This window comes from Atta colombica, unplaced genomic scaffold (genome assembly GCF_001594045.1).
Source record: "Atta colombica isolate Treedump-2 unplaced genomic scaffold, Acol1.0 scaffold147, whole genome shotgun sequence".
NCBI classification, from domain to species: Eukaryota; Metazoa; Arthropoda; class Insecta; order Hymenoptera; family Formicidae; genus Atta; species Atta colombica.
The window spans coordinates 479,263-498,827 of NW_017259236.1; the positions used below are offsets into that span (position 1 = coordinate 479,263).

Below are 19,565 nucleotides of genomic sequence, written 5' to 3' on the forward strand. Positions count from 1 at the left end.
ATTCTCCAGACGTTGCTCCCTCTGACTATCACTTGTTTCGATCAATGGCACACGGCCTGGCTGACCAGCACTTCCGGTCTTATGAAGAAGTAAAAAATTGGATCGATTCGTGGATAGCCTCAAAAGATGACCAGTTTTTTCGACGCGGGATTCGTATGCTACCCGAAAGATGGGAGAAAGTAGTGGCCAGCGATGGACAATACTTTGAATCATAAATGTATAACTAGTTTTTTATAATAATACAATAAAGCCTCGAATTTCGGAAAAAAAAACGACGGAAGCAAAGTTGTACACCTAATAAGATGTGAATAAAAAAAATTCGCATCACTATATAAATGTATTTTATTTTACTATTCATTCTTTTTCCTGACGCGCTGGTAAAAAAGAAAAAGGAAAAAAACATAACGTATTGTAAAAACTAAGTCATAAAAAAAGAATGTCATACTCTATTATCGCGCTCTATCTTTTTCTAACATGCAAGCTTTTGTTACCCATGCATTTTTGGGGAGGGCGGCGGTGGGCGGCGAGTGACGAAACAAATACGGAACGCATAGCGAAACGTCATCACGCGTAATGTTTATGTAATTCATCGACCCGAGTCGATACATAAACATAGAGTTCTAGTTATCACTGTTTACAGCAATGCTGGTGATCGGGGACTTTCCCCGCACTGCCCTCTCTCCTGCACTTACAAGTATCCCCCGTGCTCCGCTTACCCTCACCTACGAGTACTTCCACGCTCCGTTTTCCTTCGCCGAGTATCCCCCACGCTCCGCTTTCCCTTGCTTATGAGTATCCCCCACGCTCCGCTACCTTTCGCCGATGAGTATCCCCCGCGCCCCGCACTACTCTCTAGCCCCATGAGTTAGAATCGGCCTAGTACCTACTTAGTTTTCATTATTCTTTCGTTACAGTCTAGTGACAGTTTTATGTGAATGTTGAGTTTGAATAAGCAGAGATTAAGTATATTTTTCTGAAAGTTCTTCTGATACAAATCCCATATTCAATTCCCATAATAAATACAAGGGTAATTAAACGAAATTTGCTAAGCGATTAAATAAAATTCAATGAAGTGCCTGTGTTCACTCCACAAAATGTGTCGTCTGGTCAAGAATCCGATTGAAGAGAATAGCACCAAGAATTTCAAAGCAGGAGGGTACTGATTTATCAGGCGATTTCCAAGGCAACCTACCATTATTGTAATAATAGAGAAACGAGATGGCGACCATTTATCAAGTTGAACATTATGGTAAAATTTTAATTAAAAGTCCGGTTACAATCCAACCCATTTTAGTATTAGATGGCCCCCTCTCATTGCGTTGTAAAGTGTACACATGAGGAGGGGGAGGGAAAAATTATATATCTTTCCTCCTCTAGTTTATTGTTACTATCTAAGTCATAACAAACATTGCAGTTGAAAAATGTTGAAATTCGGAAAAGTCCCTATTCTATTTACATAATTTTCAAGAGTACTATTTATATAATATGTATAATATATATTAGAGAGAGAATTATATATGTATATTAGAATTTAAGGAACACTATTTCTATTTTTTTTCATTACTTATGTTCTTACTTGATTTGTGACAGCTACACCTTCTCTTCCAATTGACGCTATTCGAGCATCCTTACTATGTGGTCTTAAATATCCCATATAAGCGATTCGTAAATATATCCAGGTGAGGAAAGAATTTACGACCATTTGAGGAAAAGACGCTATCATCCAACTTGTAAAACTAATTCCTTCAGCCTCTGGAAACGTACTTTCATAGATTCCTTTGAAAGTAAGATTTGTGCCAGTTCCCACTAATGTTCCTGTACCGCCAATCGTCGAACAATAAGACGCCGCCAATAAATACGCTTGCGTTATTTTTGTTGGTCTTATTTCACTAAAAAAAGGATAGTATGTATAAAATATCTATGTCTCCTTTTAGAAATGTCTTCTTTTAGAAGAATATTATTTCTAAAAACTTACTATTTTTTATATTGCAAAAAATTATATTTCTTATAAAATAAATCTTTACATTTCTAATATAGATAATATAGGCAAAAAAATTTTTTTTTTTCTTCCAGAAACGACAGTACGTAATCCAGCAATTAAAGTTTTTAGCATGCTAAAACCAAATTCGTAGCCCAAATTACTCCATCACGTTAGATTTCCGAGATATCTTAATCTGAAAATGCCAAAAAGATCTATTTCGGACATTTTTAGATTAAAATTTCTCGTAAATGTGATGGAGAAATGGGCTACGAATTTTTTTAGCATTAAAAAATCTATGAAAATAATATAATTATAAATGGACCAACGCAATAAAATGAAAAAAACATAGATATATTGCGAAAAACATAGATATATTCACTGACTTTAAGGTGCTTCCAAACGATATGGCCAATGTATGACAACATAGCAAATATTATACAAATATGTATAATACATGACATATATAAAGTTTATAATGAATGTAATCAATATTTAGCGAATGTGTGTGCCAAGTTGGCATACATATCGTTTATAAACGTCTTAATTAAATGGATTGAGCATGACAAAAATCTTAGGGATTATATACTGCTGTTTTTGGATCAAAATTTATATCGGTCTGTGTAATTCATTTAATGTGTAATAATTTTATATATTATAAAAAAGATGTTTTATATATATAAAGTCCAATTTTTTCCCAAAAAGATGTAAATAAAAGAAATTGTGCTTTTTGTAAATTTTAACTACTTAGATAGGATAAAATTATTAAATAGCGAATACATTGAAAATTGAACATAATGAATTTATTCGATGCGCAAAATCCCAAAGTCGGGATCTTCTTGTATATGTGGTGATATGCACGCAAGTTATACAAACATATATGGGAACTAAAATTTAGTGCTAGTTCCGAAAGACTTTCTCGGTAATAAACACCCTCAGTTTGCCGGAAGAGGAGCAACGAGTGCAAATTTCTTGATCTGTCGATGATCGAATCTCCTACTATGGTGGACTCGCATGCTGTCCATTTATGTTCATGGTGAATTCACATAACTCAATTTTCGAAGTGTTCTCCAAATGATACAAATTTTTTTTAATAATCTTTTTAATAATCTTTACTATAATCAAAAAGTTAAAATATACAAAAAACATTATCTTTTTATTTAAATTTTGGGTAAAAATCAGCCATTTTTAAACATCCTCCTTTCTGTTATTAATCAAACTTTAATTATTTTTATTTATATCAATTAACTACTGTTTTGATTAAGAGACAAAGTTATGTCTCATTGACATTAAGTTCATTCATAACAGCCAGACAAACTATGTTTATACAAAACAGAATATTAAGAATATTTTTTTGATAAAATACTTGATTAAATCATATTTATAGTTAATCCAACTATTAGTTGAATCTATTATATCATAAAAATGTTTTTATTTTTTCTTAATTTATTCTGGGAATAGAGATATACCAAAAATTGTGAAATTTTCATTTAAAAATATTAGAAATTTGTGCGATTGTAAATTTTAATTATATTACTAAAAAAGCTTGCTACTAATATTGAATGCTTATTATTGATAATTATAAAAATTAAAATTTATGTAGACAAGATGAACATCAAATTCTTTGCATTAAACACCAAATTCTTTGTTTTTTACTTAAAAAAATATTTTGTTGATCTGTTCCTTTACAAAGTCTTTTGCTAGAATCTAATTATGTATATCTTTAAAAATTTATTATAAAAATATAATTTGTAATGTTATTCATCTTGGCTTCATAATCATGCACAGTAGAGCTATATTATAATTTATTAAATAAACAATATTTTTAGTATAAAAAAATAATAATGAATGAATATTATACAGTAAATGTAAATATTTATAAGAAATATACAGCGAATATACAATCGCGCTAAAAAATACTTCGTCATTAACACTATTGTCGCAATTCGCCAAATTAAATATCTTAAAATGAAAAAATCGTAGAGAAGCTTTTGACCATCCATTTTATAATAAAATATAAAAATAAGTCTTTAAATCTGCATTTGATTCTTTTCTATGACATATGGAATTGATGATATTTCGCGCGCATTTTTGTCTTACTTTCAGAGCTGCAGTTTGATCAATCATTATTAGATAAAATTAAATATAAAAATATTTGGAAATAATCTTAACTTCTTAGCTTAAAAAAATTTAATGCAATGATTTCTTGCAAAGATATCGAAGTTTCTTATTATGTAAAATTTCATTGTATAGAAACTTAACTTTTTCTAAAATGCTTTTTAATTTTAAAGTCAGGACATTGTTATAGAAAAAGAGTTGTAAAATGTTTGTTATAATGCGCTTGACTCACAGAAATTTTTTCAAAATTTTTTTAAAAGCATTACACTACATAAAACATATTATGTTCAGGCGGCTATTTTTAATGAAAGAACGCTGCCAGTTACATAAGATATTCTTTATATTGATGTCGCAGAGTTAACTTATCTTCCGCTTAAAATTAAAATTTCGGAATATAGGAGTCACAAATTACAAGGAACATGTCAATTATGTTGTGGGTAATTTATTATTATTACACATGCATTGAACAATATCGTGATATCAACAGCATTAGTCATATGTATTAGTCACATGTACATTCAGTGTTTAATCTTACAATGAAGAAAGTTAATACATGAGTAAATATGAAAATTTTTGCTTTGAAATTTAGATTATCAGATTCGGCAAATTGTTTTTAGCAACATGCATATTCGGTGTCCTATCGGGAGCAGGAATTTATAATGAGAAAATGCTGCCTGGCCAAATGGTGAAACAGGCGAGCGCCTTCGGAAAATATTACAAATGTAGCTGATTTGCAATCAAATAATAGAAAAAAGGAGTCCACTCGATACGAACTAACACGAGAGAGGAAACGAAAAAGATAACTTTTATTAACAAGTCATTTCCGGTAGCACAAAAATAAAGATATAATGATACATTACTTAGTAAACCACGACAGAATTTTTATGACACGATGACGTTAGCTCAAGATAATAAAACAAATAAACGGTCAAACAATGTGAAAAAGTGGCTTAGTGATAAACAAATATAAATAGAAATGAGCATATATGATCATGAATTTTCTTAAATTTCGTTAAATTTCGAAATGCATAATAATTCATTTTAAATTCCTCCTTTTCTTTTCTCTCCCTGTCCTTTTTTTATAATATAATGTTTTAGGAATATTTTGCGCTTATAGGGAACATTTATGAAAATCATCATTAACATTCTGTGCTATCTGGGTGGAATCGTTACACTTAACAAGTTTCTGCTTAGTTAATTATCATTACGTTTAAGATCCTAGATGAGTAGAGGTAATAGGGAAATTCTATGGAGCTGAAGGCGCGGGGCGCGGAGAGGGAAGGCGCGAGAGTATTCATAGACGCAGGGAAGGAGGCAGGGAGGAGGTAAGGCATTGGAAAGATCCCGGCACTATCAATGTTTACGTAAACATAGGACCTTGGTCGAGTGATTATTTTTTTCCGCTGCCATCGCCCACTCTCTCCAAAAATGTGTAGGTAACAAGGGCTCGCATATTAAAGAAAGATAGAACGCGGGACGATGTCGAAGCGAACGTGATATCGAAAAAAGAAAGAAAGAAATGAATCAATAAAGTCTCTTTTTTATGACGCTGCTTTTTCAATATGATTTTTATAACGCGTCGAGACAAAAGATGGAGAATAAAAGAAAATACATATTTTTACTTTTTCAGCAGAATGAAATGCGTCAGCACTAGTCATTCTAAATGCGATATTTATGGCTTATATTTTGATAGTATTGATGAACACGTTGAGCATGATTTTGAGCAAGCTTTTTCATCAGAACATTCCCAATATCTGGCTTTTTCCCTCGATAGTGATGGACTTGGCGGACCTGATGACAAGGGACAATACCTCTTGCATTCAACCGATTTTTGATATATATATTCTTTTACTCGATCCACGTCTTTCGCTCGTAACTAAAATTTATGATTGAATGAAAAAAATATACTGTTTATTAGGTGTACAACTTCTGCCGTTTTTTTTCTGAAATTCGAGGCTTTATTGTAAAAAACTGGTTTTACACATTTATGATTCAAAGTATTGTCCATCGCTGGCTACTACTTTCTCCCATCTTTCGGGTAGCGTACGAATCCCGCGTCGAAAAAACTGGTCATCTTTTGCTATCCACGAATCGATCCAATTTTTTACTTCTTCATAAGACCGGAAGTGCTGGTCAGCCAGGCCATATGCCATTGATCGAAACAAGTGATAGTCAGAGGGAGCAACATCTGGAGAATACGGCGGGTGGGGTAGGACTTCCCATTTCAACGTTTCCAAGTATGTCTTGACCACTTTCGCAACATGGGGTCGAGCATTGTCATGCTGCAAAATCACTTTATCGTGTCTCTCGTTGTATTGCGGCTGTTTGTCTTTCAATGCTCGGCTCAAACGCATCAATTGCGTTCTATACCGATCGCCTGTGATTGTTTCAGTCGCTTTTAATAGTTTAATAGTTCATAATACATTACGCCGAGCTGGTCCCACCAAATACAGAGCCTTGGACGTCAAAATCACCGTTCTTGAAGCGTTGAAACCACTCACGACACGTTCTTTCACTAATAGCGGCCTCACCATAAGTATTTGAGAACATTCGATGAGCCTCAGATTTCTTCATATTGAAGCAAAAAATTAAAACCTCTCGCAAATGACGAGAATTTGGCTCGTAAACTGACATTTTCAATCGAGAATAACTTTATGATGCAGATACAAATCGACTAATGTTTCTATGGGATTATGTTGACAGATGCCCAAGTTTATTATATGACGTCTATGATCTATTTATTTCGACCACCACTTACCGCTAAAGCCATCTATATGAAAACGGCGGAAGCAAAGTTGTTCACCTAATATATACACTGTCAAATCGGTGATATGTCGCGACGCATTAAAAGAAGCATTGGTGCTGATTATATATTAATGAGGTGTGAAAAATATAAACCAGAATCGCTCGCGATGCTGTTTTATTTACTTTTAAGAAAATGCGGCCCAATAGGCAAAGGGAATCACAAATGAAATATATAATGGGTTAAAGCACTCAGTTCCACAGTTAGTGTCCTGGAAGATGAACGAATTAGTCACTTCGGTTATTGACAATAAGAATAATAGAAAAAGTATGGCTAACATCGTGCGTTGAGAACATAGCCAATGTAATCAAGTTTTAGAAACGTGGATCTGGAACAGTTCGCGAATATTAGAGACAAAGTGTTCGAAGTGTTTGAAAAAATGGAAGTAGATTTTGAGGAAATAATGGACCAAGATTCCGACGAAAAAGTGTTATCCGACGATACTAGTTATGCTAGTGATTTGAGCGAGCTATAGGTCACACAGAAAAATTTGTGCCGTCTCCAGAAATCCGTGCACTGAACGGTCGTATTAAACATTGCATGATCTAGTGTTACTATACAACGGATGGTGTTTAACTATAAGTGCAGCATGCATGATTTAGCTGATGTTGTGAGAATGTATCTTGTAAGGAAGCACAATCTCGATTATATTGACGCGCTAAGCAGTCGGTCTTGCACGAATTGCAGAGTACCAATGTACATTATATTTCCGTGCAACAAGTGCTCACATTGCACACATTGAAAAACTATTATGAATGTATTGTGAAAAAAAAATGAACGCAAAAAGTGTGTCTGAAGACTCTGATCTGCGAAGGAGAGACAAAGATATTCGAATATCGCCGATGCAGTTTTTACGCGATCGAGAAATAAGTACACGTGGTGCGAAAGAGAGAGTCATTATCAATGACGATAACGATGATGAAAAAGAATAGTTCAGACGATTAGGAGACGAAACGGTGTACACTGACTTCGAAGAGAAATTTTGGTAAAACTCTCGATTTAATAAAGGAATAGTCAATGCAAAATGAAAAGAAAATTCAATATAGCTGCAAGCGTATTAAGATTCTCGCGAATGAAAAGTGCGTCGAAGTGATGATAACGGACAAAGCCATACTAATGATGTCATATTACGATCGCGAAGAGAATTCTGCTAAAAAAGTGTTTCGTGATCTGTTTAATAAGTATATGCGTAATCAATTATGCTATCCATGTAAAGAGTGCATCTTAGTAGAAGAACATAATACCAAGGTTATAAAAGTATGACATTCTAGATGTAAAGCGGTACTGCACATGTGTGAAGGAATCACGTGTAAGTGTTCCATGTAAGAGTGTTATATAAAGACAAAAAGCAAAAAAAATAAATAAAAAAAAAGATATGGAAAACTACGAGTGGAACGCGAACTGTTGGAGCAGTGCAGTCAGATCGCTACTCTGATGGAGTGTTTCGCGTAGTTGCAATGATGCATGCATCGAGCGGCCGAAGAACTTTGTCATGCCAGGCGCCTCGCCGTTGAACTCAAACAATCCGCGGTGGCGAGGATTGCGCGACTTGTGGGTGCAAAATTGCAATTGGAACGTTTCGTGCACATGATGGCGAGTACGCGAGTGGCGAGTACGCGAGTGGCAACGAAAGATCTCTCATCTGGCGAGAGATTGACGCCGCGTTTGAAAGCCGTATATTGACAGATGCGGCGATAAACTCTAATTACATCGAGTCGCGACGGTTTTTGGGAGACGCTAGCAATGCAGTTTTAGAGCGAGTGCGAGACGCTATAGAAAGACACGGTAATGTAAAAGTGAACACCGCGTTCAATGGCGAATTTGCGATGAAGGGAACGTGCTAATAAAAGTATAATTACAAAGAACAGCAAGATATACCGATACACCGATTTGCGCGAGTGATACGAGCAGCACGTTATCGAACCTATCCTAGCATCACTCGAAGATTTCCAGGAAAGCGACAGAGGGTGGGCATTGTCGCGAATTTTCAATTTAGTAGTGAACGTGAACAAATTAAATCCCATGCGCGCGAGATGTCACATCAAAATGCCGCGGGAAATAACGATGAAACGAGCGGTGATCAGTGTGCACAACGAACAATGCTTCGCGTGGTCGATGATCGCTCTGTACCCGGATGAAAAGTATATGGAGCGAGAGTCATCGAATCTGCATTATACATCAATATTGAATCTTACAAACATTGAATTTCCAATGACTTTAAAAGACATTTCTAAATTCAAATGTTTAAACGTTGTATCAACCAACGGTATCGATAATAAACAAGTCCTTCCTCTACGACTCACCAGTGACAAGAAGGAGAAACATGTGCTGTACATGCAAGATTCACGCAACGACAGCCTCAGGCACTTTGCATGGATAAAAATCTATTCTGTCTCGTGAGATCGCAAATTACTAGGAATAAAAACAAAAAATTTTTCTGCGATCGATAATTACATATAAAAAAAATTATTATAATTTTTCGTCATACTAATAAAAAATAATAGTTATAATTTTTTGTTTTTTTTAAATGCTTGCACTACTTCAATATGAACGAAAAATTGCAGTCGTAATGGACTGCCAGAAAATCAACGACTGCACGATCAAACTGCTGAGTGTGGACGACAAGTGATTCGAATTTGGGAACCACTGCAATAAGGCACGTGTCCCATTCATCGTTAGAGTGCATTCTATGGAAGATGGAATCCAACAGGGAAGATGCGTCTTCGTATATGTATCAACGGCAACGAGATATTTAGTATAGAGTACTACGTACGATATTCGTACGACGACGCGTTATCGTCATATCACTTCCGTCGCGATGAAGACTGTATAGCGTGGTTCGCATAACAATTCAATGATTTGGCGCATCGAATGAAAAATATCGTATCCGCCAACGTGCCCATGGAAACATTGTCGAAAGAACAATGCGAGACGTACCGTAGTGCAACGCGGTGTTACATTTGCTAGAAACCATTTGCGTCGGCCGATATGCGGATCTGCGATCATTGCCATCTCATCAGTAGATACTGTGATCCAAGGCATGCAAATTGCAATCTTAATTATAAAAATTTATTATATATTCCAATCGTTTTTCACAATTTATCGGACTACAACGCGCACTTTATAATTAAAGAAATTGCTGTCGCGTACGAAGGACATGTAGATGTGTTACCGATAACCAAAAAAAAATATATTCATAAAATAATTAATAAAGACTAAATATATTAAAGATATCACCGAGAGAGCAGGCTCGCGAAAATGCATAAAATTATGGTTCATCGATTCATTTAAATTTCTCAGTGCAAGCCTCGATAAATTGGCGTCATCATTTCTAAATAGAGACAAATCGTACGTTCCAAATTTTCAACACTATCGAATGAAGAATTTGAATTACTGATTTGTAAAGGTGTCTTTCCGTACGAGTTGACTGCGTCGAGAAATTGCAGGACACGCGCTTACAGTGATCTGTATTTGAAAATCGATAACTTGTTATTGGCCGTCATTTTCGAAAATTTTCGCAAGAATTGTGTCACGAGTTACGATCTCGACTTACGATCCCGCGCCTTATTATACTTTACCTGGTTTCACGTGGGACGCGATGTTAAAATATACGCGTAAAGTTTGAGTTACTCATCGACATCGATATCATGTTCATCAAGCGCGGTATATGCGGCGATCTTAGTCAATATTCAAGCAGACTAATAACGTCAATACGCGCAGACTAATAACAAGTACATGCGTTCGTACAACTCATCGAAACCGTCATACTTGATGTACCACGATGTTAAAAATTTATACGGATAGCGATGTGTCAATCACCGATATGTCATTCGCCGATTGGTCGAAGACGCTGTGAACTTTGACGTCAGCGCGATCGCTCCGGATTCATCGGTTACATTCTCGAGGTAGATCTCGAGTATCCACAGCATCTATATGACCAACACACTGATTTACCTTTCTCTCTGACGCGCGATTAATCGCCCAGCGCGAAGATAAACTTCTAGTGACGCTGTACGATAAGCAGCGTTACATCATACTGAAACTTACAGCAATATATTCGTTACGGTCTTCGTGTAACAAAGATTCATCGGGTGCTACAATTCGCGCAATCACTATAGCTTCGCGATTACATTGAACTGAATACACAATTTAGAACGTGCTCGAAAAACGATTTCGAGAAAAATCTATACAAATTATTGAACAACGCGGTTTCGGTAAAACTATGGAGAATGTACGCAACCACGTTGACGTAAAATTATTAACAAAATGGGATGGACGGTACGGTGCAGAGGCAATGATTGCGAAACCGGCTTTCCATAGCCGTAGTGTCTTTGCAGAAAATTTGATCGCCGTCGAACTGCGCAAATGAGATGAAGTTCAACAAGCCGATTTACTCGTACGTAGGTATACTCGACAAATCGAAAGTCTACTTGAATTTCACCATGAGTATACGTTACCATACTGTTTCGCGACAAATGTAAAATTATGTACACCGACACGAACAGGCTTACATAACGCATTAAGTGCAAGAATGTTTACGAAACTATGAAACGCGATATCTAGAGTTGATACGATTATCCGATGGACAACGCGTACAATATGCCTCTCGCGAACAAAAGTAAAGTCTGATGAAAGACGAAAATAGCGGTGTGATAATGACCGAATTCGTTGGTCTCAGATCAAAGATGTACACAGTGACGGCAAGAAAGAAATTAAAAAGGTGAAAGATGTAAAAAATAACGTCGTAGTGTGAACGATAACATTCGACGATTACATGCGGTGTTTGGACGAAGAGATCGAAATTACTCGCCACCAATCGTGTATATGATCTAAATTACACCAGGTACAATATATCCGAATCGAAAATCGCTCTGAGTTCATACGATGATAAACGATACGTCGTATCGGATTCGACGGAGATGTTACCGTGGGGGCACTGGCGGATACCTTTGTAATACGTATCAATATTTATATTAGTATTATGTTTCTTATATTTTTTTATATTTTCATATAGTATATATGTATCACTATTATGTTTTATGTATTATCTTAATTTGTACTTTGTGTATATTTTTCTATATATTTTTTTTTAATATTTTCATACAGTGTACATGTTAATATTATACTATTAGGTGTGGGAAAAAGTTCATTTTCCCGTTAGATGGCATTAAAAAACGCCACGAACTTTTTCCCATACCTAATATTATCATTATAATTTATACATCACGCATGTTTTTTACATTTGTATAAGTATTATTATTATGTTTTATATCATCATGTATCATTTATTATGTATTACTATTATTTTTCATGTATATTTGTATACGTATTTTATATCTGTATGCTCCAAAACGAAGATGAATGGGAAGTAATAAAAAAATATGTGTTTATATATTTATATTAATATTTTTGTTACATCTATACAAAATATATAAATTAAAATTTTATCAAATAACATTGTTCTTGTATTCATGAATTGTGCGATCCATCAAATCCCAACTACTTGACGTACATCTTGTCTCTCTTCCTGCGCAGTACTTTCTCTACGAGATACACGTCCGGATTAACGCGATGTAACTCGAACTCGTAGAATCCTCCAGCAATCGGTTTTTTGCGATAATCCTCGAGTAAATAGGTTACGGTATTGATACGTTGCGCTTTAATGATTGTAAACACTTCAGTGGTCCAATTTGGCATGTAATGCTTCTCAATCATCTTGTACTTGTTCATTCATATCGAATCGCCTATTTTGAATTTTGCAGGATCCGCGATCTTTATCGTGCTGTACACTATATCCAAGAGTCTTTCGGCGATCGCGGGAGTCTTACGTCGGGTCGATGGTGCGATGATTGCGCGCATTGTAATTTGACACGAGACGCGGTTCATCGACTCACTTGTAATTGCCAATGAGCATAAACATCTTCCACATGTCGTTCTTGAGCGTGCGATTGAATCGCACTGATGCTTTCAACGTCTATATGTGAAATAGTGATTAACGTGTTTTTTAAAGATTTTCTGTCGGCGTTGTAAAACTCTTTCCCCATATCCGTTTGGAAATTTTTCGGACATTTACTCTCTCGAATTATCTCAGCATTAGCCGTCTCGCTTCCACACTTGCTCTTGAACGGTACAGCCCACGCGTACTTGCTCAACACGTCGATGACGGTGAGTATGTAGTGGCAGCCTTTGCTTTGAAGCTCGAGTACAGGTCTCGATGATATCAGCCTGCCACAGATGGTCATATTCTTGAACTATGACGCGCCTTCGCGGAAAATTTCTTTTCGAAGCATGCAATTCCTCGACGATACGGACGAGTCCATATCTCTCAGAGCGGACAAGCGCGGACAAGGCGTAGCAGCAAAGAAAAAAAAACACGCCAAAGAGACGATAAAAATGCTCTTGGGTGCAATTACTAACTTGTAATTGAACGAGCTCGCGAGATGTATGCGCATGCCATACTTTAAAAACGTTTTCATGCGCATTACGCTGACGAGCAGCGCGCGCCGAAACGAAAGTGATCTCATGAATCTGGACGATGCAATGGGATCTGATACTCACTGGATAGCGTTCGCAAAGAGGAACAATCGTGTATTTTGACAGTTTCGATAATCTTGGACCAAAGAACTGGTATTTCAGAAACAATGACGATAGAGCACATCCTATGCTTCTGCGGACAGATGTGTCTATGATTTCTACGGTAGACACGCGAATTTAAAAAGCTCAAAGTGCTATGAAATTTCAGTATTAGTGTAACGCTTTTTCCGTCATGTCGCTGACACTTACACTGAATGGGAAGATCACCGTCCTCGCGGCGAACTATTTTCCCTCCATAGATTTAAGACGGCGATTTCGAACTCGGTCTGATTTTTGAGACTTATCACACGATACCGAATGTAAACAAATCGAGCAATAAATTTTATTTCAGCGAAGACGACGCAGAAATTACAATTCCCGAGTGTTCGTACGAGTGCGAGACATAAATAAATTTTTGAAACGTACCGCGACGCGCTTGAATCCGTTGACGTGCGCGTGGTGACAATAACAATAATGATACCGATGATGATAATGATACGATTGGAGAATACTCTATTACGCTTCGCGCAAACTATAACACGAAGAGATGCGAGATTAGATGTGCATACAGAATAAACTTTGGCAAGCCCAACAGCATTCGATCGCTGCTGGGATTCTCATGGAAGTATATACTGCGGCCGCGAAGCTGACACGAATCGGACATGTCATCAATAAACGTAACACATAATGAACGTAAACATTATCCGCATAGAGTTTAATGTAACCGCGGGCGCGTACAGCAATGGCAAAAATGCGCACACGAATTATCGCCGAGTGTGTCGCCAGGATATAAGATATCAGAGAAGCGCAGATCATTTACTTGTCGATCACCGCACGGAGCATTATGAATCTAATGATATGTCATCGATTAGAACGAATGATTGCACGATTTTCGCGGAGAGGAGATCACCGTCAGATTGCGTGTGCGACAGCGATAACGCGAGCATGAAATGCTCGTATTGAACGAAGCGAAGTGCACGCAGAGAGTAACGCATTCTTTACAAGGCCAATAACATCGGCTCGATAACACTCGCTCATCTAACTGCATCAGCAAGAAGAAGCTCAGCGCGTCGAACATTAAATTTTTACAATCTTTTAGATTCGCGGTGCACAACTTTTGAGATGATTGATATCTTGAATATTACCGATCTTTGATGATCGCATCGTCAAGAATAAGATTCATACGTACAATCCATTCGCTAATACAACATTCGGGTATAGCGACGAGATAAAAATACCCATACAGCAATAGGATTTGTACACGTTGCCGTGCGAAAGTTTTTTTCTATGTCGAAAGAAGATTGACGGAGAAAAAGAAAAACGGTCAGATGTCACCGACGCTTGTAAATAATTGCGTGGCGTTCATTTTCATGAAATTCGATATGAATTCAAGGATGTGGAGATTGATCACAACCGAAACGTGGGCATAACCAGCACTCAAGATTTACGTGTCAAAGACGTGCAATAAAGCTTTGAACGTTGGATGAAGCTCTAAATCTGACACGGAGGAAGGACACTTTAATTTTTGCGTGCCGCTCAGCATGCTGTTGGGCTTTTACGAAGATTAAAAGCCTGATCGACGAATTGATTTTGATACGAACGCGCAACAATTACAATTGCTTTGTGGGAAATCCTGTGACGGAATCTGAGATTGAATTATTTAAAATACAGTGGCGACTCATGTTGCATTAAACGAGGTCAATAAATTATCAATGCGAGCATTAGAAAATGGTCGTTATCTGAACGTGAGTTTTCGCTCGTGTGATCTGTACGAGTATCTTCTGTTACAGAATATGACCAAGCCCATTCATGGGCTATCAAAACGACTCAGCTTGAGAAGCCTCGACATCACATACATTATCTTTGCTCTGCAAACCAGTCGAAAGAATATCATGTCACAAGATATTAACATGTTCGACAGTTGTAATTTGAATAACGTGAAACTTTATCTAATTCAGTGTTTTATCCATACGACGGATTAAAACTTGGATTTTGGCAAAAAGAGATACACCGTTCTATTTGATATGTACAAGCGTTTTCGCAGAGCATATTGTGGAATCGATTGTTTCGAAACGCTACTCAATGTGCTTTCATTTATCGAGAAAGGTCCTTTTGGGATCATTGTTCGCGAAAACACACAACGAATTCGTCAATAGTGCCACTGTGGACGTATGCATAGAATTTAACTGCAGGAGAATGTGCTTGTAAATACAATAGCCTATTGTCTCATACACGATTGCGTAGCTCAGTATAATCCATTGATCATCGTTGTCCACAAAATCGCCTAAATGCACCTTCGACACGGTATAAAATCAACGATATATCGCAATCAACCTTAGTCTTCTCGACATGCCCGTGCCAATGTTTTTGGATCTGCAAGGATTCATCGTTAATAAGAAATTTATCGTGAAGGAAGTGGCAATGCTGAAACGGGGAACCGTTCTCACGCATTACATTTTTTACGAGTTCCGTACCAAATTTTTGGAAATTTTTGACAAGATCCGACAAGTCTTGCACTTCCTGGTTGATTGCATCATGGATTGCAATGGGAAGATGATCCCATACAACGGGATAGTCCCATACAACGAGATGAAACGTCTGATTATGACGGCTATATTTGAAGATGATATTATCGTGTACGTCAAGGAACATGAGAAACGTGGCTGTGAACTTGCTTCTGACGATGAGCGAAAACACATGTACATCAAAACCTTGGATGCAATTTACAAAGACAAGGAATCTTTATCTAATCTAGATGTTACTAATACTACAATATATGATGCGGACGTGTTAAGAATTGCGCGTTACAAAGTGTATTGAAAATATATAACTGGTAGTTGCAAAAGAATTTTTTAAATAAAAATACGTATTTATGTATTTCTTTTCGATTCCTTTATAATATATGTATAAATATATGTATAAACGTATATATGAACGTAAATACGTATAAACGTATACTACATAGGCTGAAAAGTCCCGGGATTTTTCAATACGTGGCGCCATTAGAAAATGAACATGATTTATTTCGAGAGGTTCATCTGTCACTAGTTTATGTATGAAGTTTCATGACATTTCGTTCATTCGTTTACAAGCTACAGTCATTTAAGTGGCACTACTTTCGCCTTCGTTCTGTACCATCACGATAACGCACTGTCACACACGTCCTTGAAAACGATGGCCAAATTGGACCAATTACGATTCGAATTGGTTACTCACCCATCGTATTTTCCAGACTTGGCCCTCAGCGACTATTATCTGTTCCCAAACCTCAAGCGGTGGCTCCAGAGAAAGAGATTCACATCGAATGAGGAAATCATCGCAGAAACCGAGGCGTATTTCGAAGGCTTGGACGTTTCGTACTACAGAAAGGCCATCGAAATGTTGGAAAATCGCTATACCAAGTGTATCGCCTTCGAAGGCAATTATGTTGAGGAATAAATATAACTTTGCCCAAAAAACGCTTTTCATTAAAAATCCCGAGACTTTTCACCCCATATAGTATATAAACGTATGTGTAAACGTATGTGTGAACGTACATATACGTATGAATGTACATATAAACGTATGTATAAATGTATGTATAAACATATGTATAAATGTATGTGTGAGCGTATAAACGTATGAATAAACGTATGTATGAACATATGTATGTATAAACGTACGTATAAATGTATGTATAAACGTATGTATGACTCGTGACAAAGGAAACACGTAGAAAGACGTGATAAAACGTATCGCGACACGTTCGAAATTCTTGGAAAAAAAGGGAAGGCGTACTTCCTCTCTATGATTCCAGAAGTATTATCATATATGTCACAATTTATGCGGATGCAATCAGTCTTACGATACGATGCTTTTTTTACGAATGGTTGAAAAAAATATATTTTGCCAAAGAGAGCAGTGCATCGTGAAAAAAGAAGATACGAGTAACATGTAGTTTCAATGTTCTATACACAAAAAGAAACGTTTTTAACATTATGTACGTATATAGCATGGAGTATCGCGCGATGCGTTTATTGAATAGATGTTACGATCTGATGAATAAAGGAAGTATACATTTTTGGAAATTGCAATCAACGTTGGTCTACTGAGTTACGTAGATTGCCCTAGCAATAGTTCGTATCCCCATCGCGGATACGAACTGTCGCTGTCTCTCGAAATGTGGAAGAGCCTCTACGAGCAGAGGATATTTACAAGATGCTTCGAAATACGAATACAAGGACAATTTTATAAGCGTTTTGATCACTAATCGTCAGCGTTTGCACGCTGAATGATGCTATGCTCGTACGTCTCGATACATTACGATTGAAACGACGCTACGCCATATGTTTGACTTTGATGGGTATATAAACGTATGTATGAACGTATTTATAAATATGAATAAATGTATGTATAAACATATGTATATATCGAGACAACGAACGACTCGTCGATTAGTATATTAAGTATAAGCGATTCTCCAACATCGCGTCTGAGAATGCTATACGCGATAGCGACATCTTCAATGGATATCAGTCGATTGCGAACTATCGGCTTTAGTTTTTAATACGTACGAAAACCAGTGAAATGTGAATAAAATGTGAATAAAATGCGAATAAAAAAAAGACGAACCGATCTTCGACGATCGCATCGTCAAGATTGAGACTCATACATACCGTTCTCCAATACATCATTCAGGTACAGCGAGATAAGAATATTCATACAGCAAAAGGATCTGTATACATTGCCATACGAAAGTTTTCTATATGAGAGAAAACTGATGAAGAACAAAGTGGTTTAAGATGCTAACGTGGCATTGGGAAATAATTGCGTCGTGTTCATAATCGATGAGATTCAATCTTCACGGTGTGCATAATCTTCGTGGGCATAACTATTGTAACACTTAAAAATTATATAACAATGTTATCTGACAGAATCTGATTCTGCGGAATGCCGGCTGGGCACAGATTACTACGGCCGGATACTTTAATTTCTGTGTACCGTTCTACGTATTGGTGGGATTTTGCGAAGATTACAAATGCGTGGTTATCAACGCTCGTCACGAGTTTAATACGCGCAACGACAACAATTGTCTGATGGGAGATCCGGCGACAGAGCCAACGTTCGAATTATTCAAAGTATAGTGGCGAATACCGCACACGTTATTGAGCGAGATAAATAAGCTGTCAATGCTGCACACTTTGGAAAACGAATGATATCTGAGCATGGCTTTTTGCTCGTGGTATTTGTACGAGTTTCCGCTCTTGCAAAGCACAATCAAGCATTCGAGGGCCATCATGACGGCTATTCACAACTCGAGAAGCCGCGCTACGTCATTTTTGTTATGCAAACAAATCGATAAAACGTGATGTCCGAGAATATAATCGACGACTGCAAATTAACCAATGCGAAACTGTACCTGAACTATACGGAATGTTATCCATATGATGACTTGAATCTGGATTTTGATAAAAAAAAAATGTACGATTTTGTACGACTTGTACGCGCGTTTCTGCAAGGGTTATTACGAATACGAATATCTAGAGTCTCACTTTTACAACCTTTTTTATGTAATTGCCCGCTCGTGATCATCGATTGCTCTCGACGGAACGAATCGATCAAGAGTGGCACCGTGGACGTGCGATTAGACTTTGAATGTAAGGAGAACGTGCCCGTAAATAACGTGCCAACAACCTATTGTCTCATCATATATAATCACATGGTGGTATAATCCACTGACCAATGTTGTGCGTAAAATCACCTAAGTGCACCTTTGATACGATATAAAATCTACGATAATCAATACATCATAATCAATACAGTCTTGTTGACAACGAGCCTGTGACAATGTTCGTGGATCTGCAAGGATTCATTAACAAGAAATGTGAAGGAAGTAGCGATGTTGAAACAAAAGCCGTTCTCATGTATTATATTTTTACGAGTCCCATGTCATGGAAATTTTTGACAAGATTCGATAGATTTGCGCGTTAAGAATTGCGCGTTACAAAATGTATTGAAAATATATAACAAAAGTTATATATTTTTGCAAGTTATAGTGGTTGCAAAAGAATTTTTTAAATAAAAATAAATATTTATTATGTATTTCTTTTCTGT

The 19,565-nt window shown here is 36.7% G+C and overlaps 1 protein-coding gene across 1 annotated transcript in view; it reads right to left on the reverse strand.

Annotated features, from left to right (window-relative positions):
- Positions 1–13,141, reverse strand: part of LOC108685200 (protein I'm not dead yet-like) — a 72,084-nt gene extending 58,943 nt beyond the window's left edge. Inside the window, exons 1-3 of the mRNA XM_018189891.1 lie at positions 12,794–13,141; positions 12,412–12,620; positions 1,577–1,889 (exon numbers count right to left, since the gene is read on the reverse strand). Of these exons, the coding sequence (XP_018045380.1) occupies positions 1,577–1,889; positions 12,412–12,620; positions 12,794–13,141 (870 nt within the window). The remainder of the gene's footprint in view (positions 1–1,576; positions 1,890–12,411; positions 12,621–12,793) is intronic.
- Between the last annotated feature and the right edge of the window lie 6,424 nt (positions 13,142–19,565).